This window comes from Corvus hawaiiensis, chromosome 10, assembly GCF_020740725.1.
Source record: "Corvus hawaiiensis isolate bCorHaw1 chromosome 10, bCorHaw1.pri.cur, whole genome shotgun sequence".
In the NCBI taxonomy this organism is placed as follows: Eukaryota; Metazoa; Chordata; class Aves; order Passeriformes; family Corvidae; genus Corvus; species Corvus hawaiiensis.
This window is the reverse complement of record NC_063222.1, coordinates 8,990,518-9,003,609: the sequence shown is the minus strand read 5'-3', so window position 1 is coordinate 9,003,609 and position 13,092 is coordinate 8,990,518. Positions and strand designations below refer to the sequence as shown.

General features: G+C 40.5%; 1 protein-coding gene across 1 annotated transcript in view; it reads right to left on the bottom strand.

The window, feature by feature from the left end:
• CLSTN2 (calsyntenin 2) overlaps window positions 1–13,092 on the bottom strand; it is a 213,684-nt gene that overhangs the window by 13,689 nt on the left and 186,903 nt on the right. The window contains exons 10-14 of the mRNA XM_048314740.1: window positions 8,004–8,170; window positions 4,461–4,609; window positions 2,903–3,126; window positions 1,101–1,271; window positions 370–515 (exon numbers count right to left, since the gene is read on the bottom strand). Of these exons, the coding sequence (XP_048170697.1) occupies window positions 370–515; window positions 1,101–1,271; window positions 2,903–3,126; window positions 4,461–4,609; window positions 8,004–8,170 (857 nt within the window). The remainder of the gene's footprint in view (window positions 1–369; window positions 516–1,100; window positions 1,272–2,902; window positions 3,127–4,460; window positions 4,610–8,003; window positions 8,171–13,092) is intronic.

Here is a 13,092-nt window from a genome sequence, read left to right as displayed (position 1 = left end):
AATTAACTTCTTTTTTTATGCCAGTGGAAAACATACAGCTTAATATATTTCTAACTTCTAGCATGAAAAATGCATTCTAACCTTTCTGGCTGTTGACTCTGAAGTGGCACAGAACAGGACTCTTTTGATTTACCTGTTTAGTGACTTTTTCTTCTCGCTATATGAATCAGCTTTTAGGTGTTATCTAAGCATTATGAAATAACTGTTAATTTTATTAACAATTACTAAGCTGTTAGTAGTTTTTATAAACAATTATTAATTTTGACCATATTGCTAAGTAGGTCCTGCAATTTCTTGTAGTTGTTACCTGGGCTCTAGGCCTCGGTGCTAGGTCAGAAAACACAACTCCAAGCTGAATTCATTGCTCACCTCCAGGTTGAATTCATTGCTGGTGTAACGCCCATTGAGCTCCGAGCACTTGACCCTGAACTTCCTGTCGGAGGTGGCCGAGGTGGCCCAGTTGCGGTAGCGGAGCTGCCGCAGCACCTGCTCATAGCTGAACATGCTGTCCACACCTGCAGGGTGGGAGGGCAGGGACAGCTCAGGGACAGGCAAGGGAATGCTGCTCTGAGCAATACAGAACCAATCAACTGCTCACAGAAAACATGGAACTTGGCAGAATAGTCTGCAAATGACAGGGCATCAAATATTCCCTGATACTCGATCATGGGAGAACAGCTTTCGGAATTGAATGTAGCTCCCTAATGGAGAGGGATGAATACAACAACAAAGGTACAGAATAAATTACTTAGCGATCAGAAAAAAGATGGCCAATGTACCAGCATTGTACAGGAACACTGAGGAATCCCCTCACTCCCACATTCCACTGTGATGGTCCACAAGAACCCCACATTTAAAGAAAACAGGGATACCATTTTCCTTACTTGGGGAGTAGCAGGAGGGATGCTGAGAATCCAAAGGGCAAACCAAGGCACATCCAAAGATCAAGAAGCAATTGTGTTTTTTAAGATACAGTCACTCTTGGGATATTTATGTGTAGTAAATCACAGATTTCTGTCTAATTTCTAACATATTAGAGCTTTCATTCCAATATATAACCAGTGTGACAAAATAAGGGAAAATAAATTTCATGAACTTACCGTAGATTGAATATCCTGCAGTGGAATTTGTGGCATCTAGATGTTTTCCTTGCAGCTCCCCATGATCAAGTTCTAAACACTCTTGTTCAGGGTCTAGTTCTGCACCAATGACCAAAACATCACAGAAATCCAAGTTGTGGAGCATTTCCTCTACTACCACTTGCTTATTGGCTGTGAACCCATGGCATAGATCATGAAAAAAAAGAAGGAAATTAAGATAAATGATCACAAACCAGCTCAGTCATTTTATGTGCTTTGCATCAGGGCTTTCAATTTTTGCCAAGATGGCTGAACTGTTTTTGCTGATATTAAATCCAGCACACTTGAAGCAAATCAAGAGGAGTATCCTGTCTGTTCTGGTGCCGTGATGATGAAGGCCTACAAACACCCAGTGGGATAGATAGAAAATATATTGCTCTGTAATAAAAGGCATCCAAGAACACTACTGGAAGTAGAAAACTGAAATTTGATCTAGGAAATAAATTCATGTAAAAATTCCGTGTTTCAATGCTGTATCAATACCAGGTTCCTCAAGGAAAATCAAACTGGAAAAATACACAACCAACATATCTATGCTTGGATGATTCTCTCAGTTACTCTATGCCCCATAAACAATTTGCATTACAAAGACCTGGCCATCTATCCAAGAGCAGGGCATTATCATAAATAGCAAGATCCTATGCTGTATGACTCAAAGAAATTAAGTTATAAACTGATTGTCCTTCAATATGTACAAGTAAAAAAATAATTCTATCACTGGAAAAAGAGTAGCATATCAAATTAATATTTAAACTCTCTGATCAACTTAGCAGAGTGTGTGTGGCAGAACTGCTTAAGCAGCTCCCTGAGGGCACAGACACAGCAAGCCTGGAACTTCCTGCCCATTTTGTGAATTTGATGTTAGAGGGTGTATTGGGAAGGAGGGCACAGACAGGAAAGCCTTATGCCCTAGATTCCCAACTCCTGCTGCAGTGAATTTGGGTACCTAAACGATAGGTACAGCTGTAACATATCCAAAAATATAGACCAAGTCAAATTTGTAGGCCTCAGGGAATCCATGCCCCTAAACGTGCATATTATTACCCATTTTCTCTCTTCTACACCTAGTTACTGCTCTTTCTAGTCCAACAAACAGTGTTTAGAATGATTCCTTAAATTATGAGATATTTCATCTGCCTTGCACACAAACATCCAAAAAGAATATTCCTTTATAGACAATGATTTTAAATTTGATTTATACTTTGGAACATTCATCCAGTGTTGAGTAATAATAATACACACATTGCTCAGCATTAGAATAAACTGTCATCATTGAAGAGAAATATTTTAAAATGATTATGCATACATTTTATAGGTGGGAAACTGAGGCACAAGATTACTTTCTCAAGTACCACTCACACGCTAGTATCAGAGCTGGAAACATAAGAGCAGACTAAAACTTCAACTTTTGTTCAATTACTGCTTTTCACTTTATCAGCACAATTAACAAAATTCTGTTACAAGTAGAGACATTCTCATGAAAATACCCTATGTAACAGAATATGAAAGGACGAGTAGGAAGGAATTATTCTGAATTATACCAAATGGGCACTACATGGAAAATCTGCTTTTTTTGAAGCACATTCTGACCCATTCAGCACATTTTTCAATGTGTTGAATTGAATTTCTTCAGTGCAGCATTACTGTGGCCTAATTAATCCGGGTGAAGTGACTTCCTTTGCATTACTTGTTTGCACCATCCTTTAAAGAACATGAGGAGACATTAAAAATAAGTAATAATATTTAAAAAGAAAGACACAAACCTCTGTCATGTTCTCTTAAGTCCACTGGATGCTCCATTTTAGTGACTGTGCTGACAATCCTGATGTCAGGTAACAAAATAACACCTCTTTCACTTTCAAACTGTGCAGCTGGTCTAGCAAAGTGGTCCATGCCAGTTATTGTAATCTTGGGCTCATTGGCCTGAAACACCATTACATAGGCATCTATATCTGGGATACTAATGCAGACATCTTCACCAAAACATCTGAAAAAACACATTAGTCATTAACTAATGCATGTAACACATTGCACATCAGAGGTGTGTGGCACTGGCACTGCCCCAAACCCAGCTCACGGCTCTCAGATCAGTCTAGTTCATCCTTGGACACCGACACACATAGGGACATATTCCTGTACCACTGTGTACACAGGCAAGCTCTGTCCCTCTCATCCCTTTCCACCTTCACAGCTGCTCACACTGAGGGACAAAGTCAGTCTTTCCTAAGGTCACTATCAGAATAATATTTTAATGTTTAAGTGACATTTAACAGAGCAGTAAATGGTTAAAAAAGTTAACTAGGTAACAACTAACTTTAGTAAACCTAACATTAAATTCAGAAAGTGACAGCTAATGAATACAACATGGTTATCTTGTCATGTGTGATTAAAAGGGCCTAATTAGCCATTTAAATTGGTCCCATCATAAACTCTTTTTGGCACCCTCCAGTATTTGCAGGGGTCAAAAGGTGCCTGTACTTCCACTTTCATCTGAATCAGCACTGTGCTATGGAAGTGAATCTCCTGACAAACTCTCCCTCATTTCATCTTGGCACAGGACCTGGGCCAGCCCTGGAGTGTGCAAACTGGACTGCATCCAGTGAGACTGCTCTCCAAACAGGGAGGTCAGCCCACAGCACTGCCCTGAGCCTGGCACTTCAGAAGAACTGTGCCCACAGCAGGTGAGAGTCGGCAGAACCGGTGTTTGTCTTCCCTCTAAAGCCCTGCTTTCCCTGCTCTGGACGGAGCCGTGCCCCAGGGGAGCCCAGCAGAGGCTGTGGCCAGCTGTAAACGTCGTCATTGTGCAGCTTCTGTCACTGCTGCTGCACGGAAGGGGAAGGACACAGACTCCTGCTTAACACCCTCCACCAGTGCTTCGGTGACAGCACAGATGTGTGAGGGGACAGACACACAGAGGCTATTTCAAGCACACCTACAACTAGTGTTCTTGCAGATATGTCCTCTGTTAGATGGAACACGCCTGCATTAAAAAGTCACGGCTCTGGCTATCCTCAAAAGGAACTATAAATGTTTAAAATTAAAAGTAAATAAGATTCAGTCCAGACAGTATGCCCCAAACTATAAAGGGAATGCAAGTACATTACATTAACAAGAAAGGTTTCTTAAGAAGATAATATCAAAAGAAAACCACCATGTAAATTAGCATAAAAGTAAATTAAATTAATCCTTTAGGTTCAATAACAAAGCAGTATGATTTATCAATTTAATTTAGCCAAAATTATTCTTTTTACATGGCCAAAGAAAAAAGCAATTCATTAAAAATGTTACTAATCTGTTCAATTCAGCTGAAGTATAACTTACTGGACTTTAGATGAGACTTTGAGACGTCGTATGCCTGCAGTAGGAAACTGTCTGGAATTGATGTATGAGACCTTTCGCAGGGCTTGATTTATATTCTCAATGTCATCTCCTTCCATGACAAGGACTGACTGGGAAGGGTTGAAGTGATACTAGGAGAAATGCAAATAATTAGTATTTAAGGGACCAGATACAGAGTACAAAATAATGTATTTTTTAAGGAATGTTGCACAGACATAAGTTAAAAATTTAAGGATTTAAGAAAAAAAAAAATTTTAGTAGCTTATCACTGGCTGAATCCACATGTTGTTCTCTAAAACATGTACTTGTACCAGTCACCTAAATAACTACTGTTGTAATTAATTTTGTAGTAAATTAATCCCAATTTGCTGTTCTTTGCCTAGCCTTATCAACCTTGCTGATACTATTTCTGCAGCAATTTCCAATGCTATTTATTTTTGAACTCTGTAGAGTTCAAAACCTTAACTTACCACCATGATTATTATTCCTATGTAATCTTTTTAGGTTAAACACATTCCTCATATAAAAGCATTGCCTTGAGCCAGCCTAGCATGCAGAAGCATATTTTGGCTGCTTTCTGTGTGGTTTTATCTTGGGCTACCTTTCTGAGATATATTTCAACATGAACGAACAAAACAATTACAACATTTGCCTCCTACATCTTCATTAACGTCAGACACACTAAAGGGGGCTCTCCATCCTGTCTCATGATCAATAAGGGTGTCATGATTTAAGATGGAGTTGCTCCTTGCACAAAGCTGCTCACTTGGGCCAGCAAACCCTGCAAAGTCAATGCCTGCTCTTGTAGCCCCGAGCCTTCTCTAATCCATTGCACTGAACACAAATCAGTCTTGCTGACCAAGAAACTTTGTCAGTGTTGTGACATAACCAATGACTGATTTTTACCTTCATCATAATTAATCCTAATTCCATGTTTTGTCTGTTAATTGGTTCAGTAAACCATCTGCATTGCAGAGGAAACCAGCATAACCCCCATGATGTTGTACTCTACTGTTGTCAGCACAGAAGGCAAATGCACCTCTCTCTCCCATGTAGTCCCTCCTCAAAGCTGGGCATTGATTATGTGAAGATGTTCTGTCTACATTTCCTTGCAGCCAGAAAGGTTAAAAGCAAAACACATCAAACAGACTGAAGAACAGGAGGAAGCGCAGGGTTCTCTGTCAAACACAACATGGAGGACTGGGTTTAAAGCTTGTGCAGGAAGGTCATAACAACACTGAAGGGTATTTTTTAACAAAGAGAAGGAATAACACGAGTCCCAGCCTGCATACACTTCTTTTTTCTGTCTTTAAGCTAGCAGCAGTAGAGAATAAAATTAGCAAAAGGAGACTGTAGCTAGCCAGTTAATAGCTCAGCTGCCAAAACAGCTGGAATTCTGCCAAAGGGACCGGAGAAAGCCCCAGTCTGAGCCATTTTTGTCTTTCTCATTAAAAAAAGCTAAAAATAGCAACAGTTTAGACAGTGTCTCAGAGAGCTGTTACAGATAGTTGAAAATTAGGCTGCAGCCCAAAAATGTCCAACACTATCGTGTCAAAAACTGCTCTTTCTTAGGTGGTTAAAGGGTGAAATCTCCATGGTCCAAAGTGCCCAGAAACACCTTCCAGCATCAGTTTGCCAACACTGAATCTGCAAAGCACCACGTACACAGTCCCACAGAACCCACTGTCTGTGCAGCTGTCACACGTGCCTGTCTGGGATCAGGTGTGCTTGTTTCTTGACACCACAACACCCTTCTCTCTCATTTTCTGTTCAAGGTCAGGCAACTGTTCTGCTTTCAGCTGAGCTTCCTTCCGTCAGCCCCTTAAAGAAGCACTTCCACAATCTCTCTCTGGCTGCTCCTTTCATTTTTGCCTCCTGCTGTTGCACTCACTGCTGGCCTGCTGAGGCAGTAAAAGCAACATCACTAACTTAAAAAAACCCACTATGCCTCATCTGTATTTCAGAAAATGAAGATGTTTTCAAGGTTTGAAAAAGCATAAAAAGGCAGAAAACAATCCCTTGTCTTCCGTTTTCCCTCTGCACTGCCAGCACAGTAAGGAAGCCAGTCATGCACGCTGGAGCAGCAGTGGGTGGTAGAACAGGGATTTTCCCAAGCCCATGAAACTGGGGTGACTCAAGTATTGTCAGGTTTCAGAGGGTAACAACAGGGGAGGAATTACTATGCTTTTAAGCACCACAGACCAAGTGTACAGTGCTTTAATTCATGCAAAGTCCCAGCAAAGAATTTACTATTAGGCATACACACATGGGTTCCAGAAATCCCTACCTGCTCCTTGTATGCACTGCCTTTTAAAAACAGCTTTTATCTATCTAACATATCACCCCTGTGACATGTTGCTGTGAGAAGCAGCAATGTGAGATACTTAATGATGTCATCGGTACAATAATAAAAGAATTCTTTGGGGTCTTTCCTCATATGTAAAAGTTAGAGCTAGCAAAATTCCTCCTTATCTTTACACTTTCAATTTTCATTTTTACCTTTGCTTTCAGAAAATGTGTCAGTTATACTACACCACTGCAACCCATCATCACCTGGACAGACATTTGGGCACATTTCAGGTCAGCCTGTACAATGGAAAGGTTTAGCTAATAAAATGTAGTCCATGGCATTCCCCCTGGATGTTCCAGGTGAAATGTTACAGCACCATCCTCCTGGCCCCTGAAAACTCCACACTAAAACACCCCTGTGCAGTTTCTCAGGACGCATTGTCTGCACCCAAAGGAACTTCCTGGGTTGGAATTGAAGCTCAGCTCCTTTGGAAGTGGTATTTGTGTGCTAGGAAACAGCTTCATAGTGCATTTACATTAAGCAAGAGAATACTGTCACCAAATAATGGTGTCAGTAAAGGAAAACTGACAGTACAACTCACTGGAATAGCCAAGATCCTACATATGTATCCAAAGAATAGAACTTGTCTGAATGGATGCGAAACAATCTGGCTACCAGGTCAACTGAAACAGGATTTCCCTGTCTGTTGTTCACCAACTTTAGAAAAAGCTCTACATTACCAGTAATCATATACATAATGAAGATGGATAATGACTTATATTCAAATCTAAAAATTTAATTTCTTGACTTTAGGGTTTTCCTTGTTCAATTTTCATGTACCATAAAGTTTTCCTCTTTGAACACACTGAATTTTAGAATGCTATTGCATTAGGACTTTTGTGTTCCACTGCTTTAAAACTACTTGAGATCAAAATTCAATAAATCTTTGCAATCACATCTATTTCTGTAGAAGTAACAAGCATGAAAACACAGCCTGGCAATTCTAAAATATCAGCAGTGCCTTACTTTCTGATCATCTAGCTCTGCAATAATAGAAACATTTTTCTTTGCAGTGTCACAGCTCTTCTACTGTTCTGTTTTTTCTTTGCATGATTTTATGGGAAATTACATTGCTTCTGGGAGTACATTTGTACTGTGTGTACTCTACCTTGGGCTCTCCACTTCATAAATCAGATCTAAATTTTTATCAAAGATGATGTCAGTTCATCCCTCACCTTTATTCCTTGGCCAAGACTCTCAAGAGAATTAATATCGAGACCTTCCTTGCAGGCCTGCAAACAGGAAATCACTTTCTGACTCTCAATTTTCCCTGGCCGGATTGTCAGACTGGCCAGGCTGCCGTGGAAATACTGAGCAAATCTGGGCTTGGTGACTTCACCTCCTACAAGAAAGAGAATGCAAAATGGTTATTGGTACCAACACAAAAACCACACATCTAATATATCACTTTAGGTTTTAACACATTTAAAGAGTTTCTATCCGTCTTAGCCAAGTGTATTTGAGATCCCGTTTATTGTGGTGCAGTGGAATGTCTTTGTGGGTTGTTGGGTGGGACCTGGTAGCAGGCTGTCTTTAAGATTCTTGTTTTTCCAGGATTGTATTCAGGTGTTCATAAAGCTGTGATAGCAAACCCAGTGCTAACATGGATTCCCAAATGTATAAAAGGAAGCATGTGATTTTTAAAAATGACCTTAAATACCCAAACGCCAATTTAAGAAATGTTTAAGTCCAATATTTATTTATAGGGAAACTGTATTTGCAAGTGTTCCACAACAAGATCAGCTACCTCTGCCTTTCTCCTCCAAAGAACACAGTACCAGATGAGCTGAGTCGTGGCTCTGTGTACATGAACTGCCACACTCCCTGTGAAGAGCTGCATCTGAGCTATGCTGTGAACTCCCGCAGTGAACAGGGACCCGTGCACAGCACTACCCTGAAAGGCTGGGAGTGCTGTCCCTCACCCAAAGTGGATCACTTGGTGCCAGGTCTGGTCCTGTCACTCTGTATTGCACCAGGCCCTCTAGACATGCTCAGTTTGGTTTCACTCCAGGCAGCTCCCAAGGAAGACTGATCTTTAGGAGCTGTCAATAAAACGTGATTACAGACTGCCTGCTCCAGTGATCATGGCATCTCAATTACTCTTGGGACAGTTAGTGATTTACTCATCCTCCTTTAGGAGAATTTTTAGAGCTTGTCTTTCCTGCAAGTGTTATCTCTTGCAGTGCATGTGAATTACTGCCTACCTCAAGCCTGGGAGGACTAAAGGAGCCACACAGCAGTGAGCCATGCAGACTAATTGGATTAGCAGTTGATAAGCTGTTGATAAGATGTTGTAATTGGTAGATAACTCATCTCTACGGTGTTTGTAGCTTTAGTGTCAAACAACTTGTTTTTGCCAGGCAAGATAGCTCAAGCTTGAACTTTAACTTGAAGATCTGTGTGTGGATCAGAGCTGGATAGGGATGAGGTGGCAAATTTTTTTTAGGCTGCTTTTGTTACCTAGGAGCCTGAAAAAGCTTACTTCCAGTCTCTGCAGGATGAGCATTATCAAGAAGACTCGAGCTATTTTATACAGTGAAGAAAATACACACTGGTGTACTGACAGGAAAGAGGTGTCCAAGCAGGCTGTTTCATCAGAGAAGTAGGTAGGTTTTGTTCTTTTTATCTTAACATTACAGCATAAACTGCCTCTCTTTTTTTTACCCCAAAGCAAGGTTCCCAAGGGGAGTTTATTCTTCTCCACTCTCATTCATTTGTCCATTACACAGAAAATTTCCTCTAGGCAGAAGTTTGTTGAGATTTCATAGAAACTTTCACATACACAACAGCTAAAGTTCAGCCTTTCTGATACTTACCAAGACAATTATTTGGTAATTATTTGGTAAATCGATAGTGCATTATGGGGACGTTGGCTTTTCAGCCAAAATGCTGTTATATTTATCTGCTTACACTGTCTTTCAAAGTACATATTGCCACTAATAGAGCAGTAATGTATCTGGACAGAAAAAGGTAAGTCAAATTAAAAAAAAAAAAAAAGCAAACATCTCCTTAAAAAGGAGGCAAAGAGAGAATACCAATTAAGAGCTTACAGAAGAAGAAGGAATCGCATTTTGTTTGAAGCTTCACGTTCTCATATCACTACAGAATTGTGAAGACAGCAAGTTCCAGGGCTAAAATACCAACACTAATCCTGGAGCTTTGAAAGTTAGAAACCTATAGTGAGTCTGCCAGTAGGTCTTAGTAGTTCCGAGGAGATGCAAAATAAGAAGCAGGCTCAGATCAGTGATATATTTAAATGTGAAATACACTCATTAAAATGTATATAAAAGACCAGACAAGAAGCCAGAACGAAGAACTCAGTGCTGTGGCTTTGCCTGACAGAAACAAGCAGGATAAACCAAAGCATGCATGAACACACACGGGTTGTTCTTGCACTTTGGACTAGTTCTTCTCTGGTATTCTTCACAAAGCACTTACAATTTCTAAGTCATTAGCAGTGATACAGTAATTGCCCATAAATCATTAAATATGCAGGATATTCACTGTGCCCAAGCCACACTTTTAAAAAATGCTGGTGCACAAGGAGGTATTGCCATCTTGGAGATGTATAATTTAAAGTCTTCCGTCCTGTCACCAACATAAAAGCATGGAAGAGAATATGAGTGTTTCCAGGAATAAGCTTTTAAGATACTCTGAAAATACAGGCACTACAAAAGCTTTGAGCATTTAAAGATCAAGGCTTACACACCCTGTTCACAGGTATAAAGATGGGGTTTGTGCAGGTGCATCGATCGAGACTGGACTGTCAAGGAGGTGATGTAATCTTTGTTTGGGAGAGGCTATCAACTGTTATGTACACAAAAAAACCCAAGTATTTCAAGAAAATGTGAGTGAAAAATAGCTGGGAGTAGCCAGTGTCACACTGTGTGAGTAGAGAAAAGCTGCAGAACCATGGCCATGGTGATGCCAGGGCGATCCAGGCTGGGACAATGCACGTGAACAACTGAGAGCAGAGCCTGCAGGGCACTGAGGGATGAGGCAGTCTGTCCCCAGCCTCAAGACAAGAACAGCTGTACTTAATCTATTCTTGATAATATTTCCTGAGCTTCCTAAACTCTTCTGAAGACAGAGGCTCCCCAAGTACTCCACTCCATCAACCACTGACCCTTGAGGTGGACATTTATTCCCAACAGGGAATGTGAGCTGTCAAAATACAGTTGTATGGTTTTTCTTTGCCAGGCTACACGAGGACTTCTCTTTACATCTTCCACCTAACACTGTATGCTATGAACATCCCTGTTGCTCTTCCTGGAACTTATCTTACTGAAGAACTAACCCTAATGTAGTGTTCTTGTCATGTATGTGTAAAACAGGATGTGCCTGTTCATCCAGGGCAGTGAGAACACCAGCTTTTAATCACATGAAAAACAAGAACACCTACAGAGAAAATACCATCTTATACCAGATTGCTAAATAAGCCTTCCATAAGCACCTTTTACCAGTGTTAAAGACAAAATTATATACCTGCCAGTTCTGAACTTGAAGGTGAACAGAAGTCATTATATCTGACTCTTCTTACAGCTGCTTGTAACTGCAGCATGCTGACATTTTGATATTCTTCTGTCTCAGCATTTTAGAATCTTCTCAGCTCAGTGGGGTATGTTAGCTGCTGATGCTCCCATCACCAGTAATTATTAGATTGCAAATGGACAAAATCAAATGCAATAAAACTGGAAAGCAAAACCCAAAACTCTCACTAAAATTAAAGGAATGGCCTAAAGCCAGTTTCCTACAATCCTGCTTTCTAGCTTGGTTAAAATGTTTTATTCATACTTGTTTCTGCTGTATTAGTGTGTTTGAAAGCTGTCTTTCCTTCTGCTTCTGCAATCTGATGTTCTTTGAGTGTTTGACTTCAGCTTCTCAGTGGGTGGAAATTTAGCCCAGGATGGCCAATCTCCAAATCCTAGTCACTCTAAAATTCTGAGCTCCCAAGACTAGATGAGTATAAATATATTTAATCCAGCATGAACGTGATAATTCTGTTGCATGTTTAAGCACAATGGATAACTGTACCTAATACTGATAGTAACATTTTACAGAATATTATCCAAATTCTTCTAAATACTGATTTTTCAAATAGAGATTCTTTGACCCTGAGCATGATTCATTTCATGTTCCTCACGTAGCTAATAGGCAGCTCAGTCAGTGGCTTTGCTGGGCAGGAGGATGCTCAGTTCCACTGCCTGGATTTGACTCAGCACTGATGTTACAACCTGCTAAGAAACAGCTGAGAAAAGACACGAGCTGCTCCCAACAGCCCTTACTGCTTTAAGGGACTTTGAGCTCTTGGTTCTGACACCAAACTGAGCCTAAGCAACAACATTTTTGGGATATGAAGAAGACCTAAATAGATTACACAAAGTGGAGCTCCAGTGACAATGGTCTTGAGGTAATCCAAGTATACTAAAACTTGTAATGGTTCTGTATCACAGCATCTCCAGTTTCTCCCCAGAGCTCAGCACATCCAGTTAACCTAGACTGCCTCAACAAGGTTCACGGGATTTCTCTGCTGTCAGGGTCTTTTTGCACTTTCCTATGAGTGAACTACTGCTGAGATAGAGCTCATCTCCATGAAGATGCTGGTAAATTCTGAGAGAATGAGAAAACCTATTCCTCAACTGTGTTGTATCTTGTGTTTCACTCAGCACTATGTTTATTGATTGCTATGGATTAATATGCTGTGAGTGCTAATTCTCGGGGGACAGTTAAGTACTTACGGCTGATGAATGAGAGGCCAAGAGAGGAAAACAGAACCTTTTCCCTGCTGTCAGGGAATTAAGTTAGTATCTACTACACTATGGTTTAGTCACCAGCTATTATTACTACAATTCCTTCCATGAAAAATTTTTGAAGCTACTGATTTTTTTCTCTTCCTTAAATGTAAATGTTGTGGTCACCGTCACAGCTGTGAAGGAATACAGGCCACAGGGTTGTTCAGGTCTTCCTGATAAAACTGTGCATTGCTTTTCACACCTGACCCAGCACACACCAATGCTCCCAAAGTCTGGCAGATACAGGAGGATGGATGGTGGCTTTCAGCATTAATTCAAACCTTGTAAAGGGAAGATCGTGTCAACAGACTGTGGAGGCATCCAGAGGAGCCATGACATTCATAATTATTCACTATAATGCTGTTCACTCCTTAGTCATTGTCAAAGTAGCATTCATCACATCTTTCACTTGCTAAAATAATAACTGTTTTCTGGACTGAGATTCTTCTGTGCTGGTTCTGATCTCTTTTGC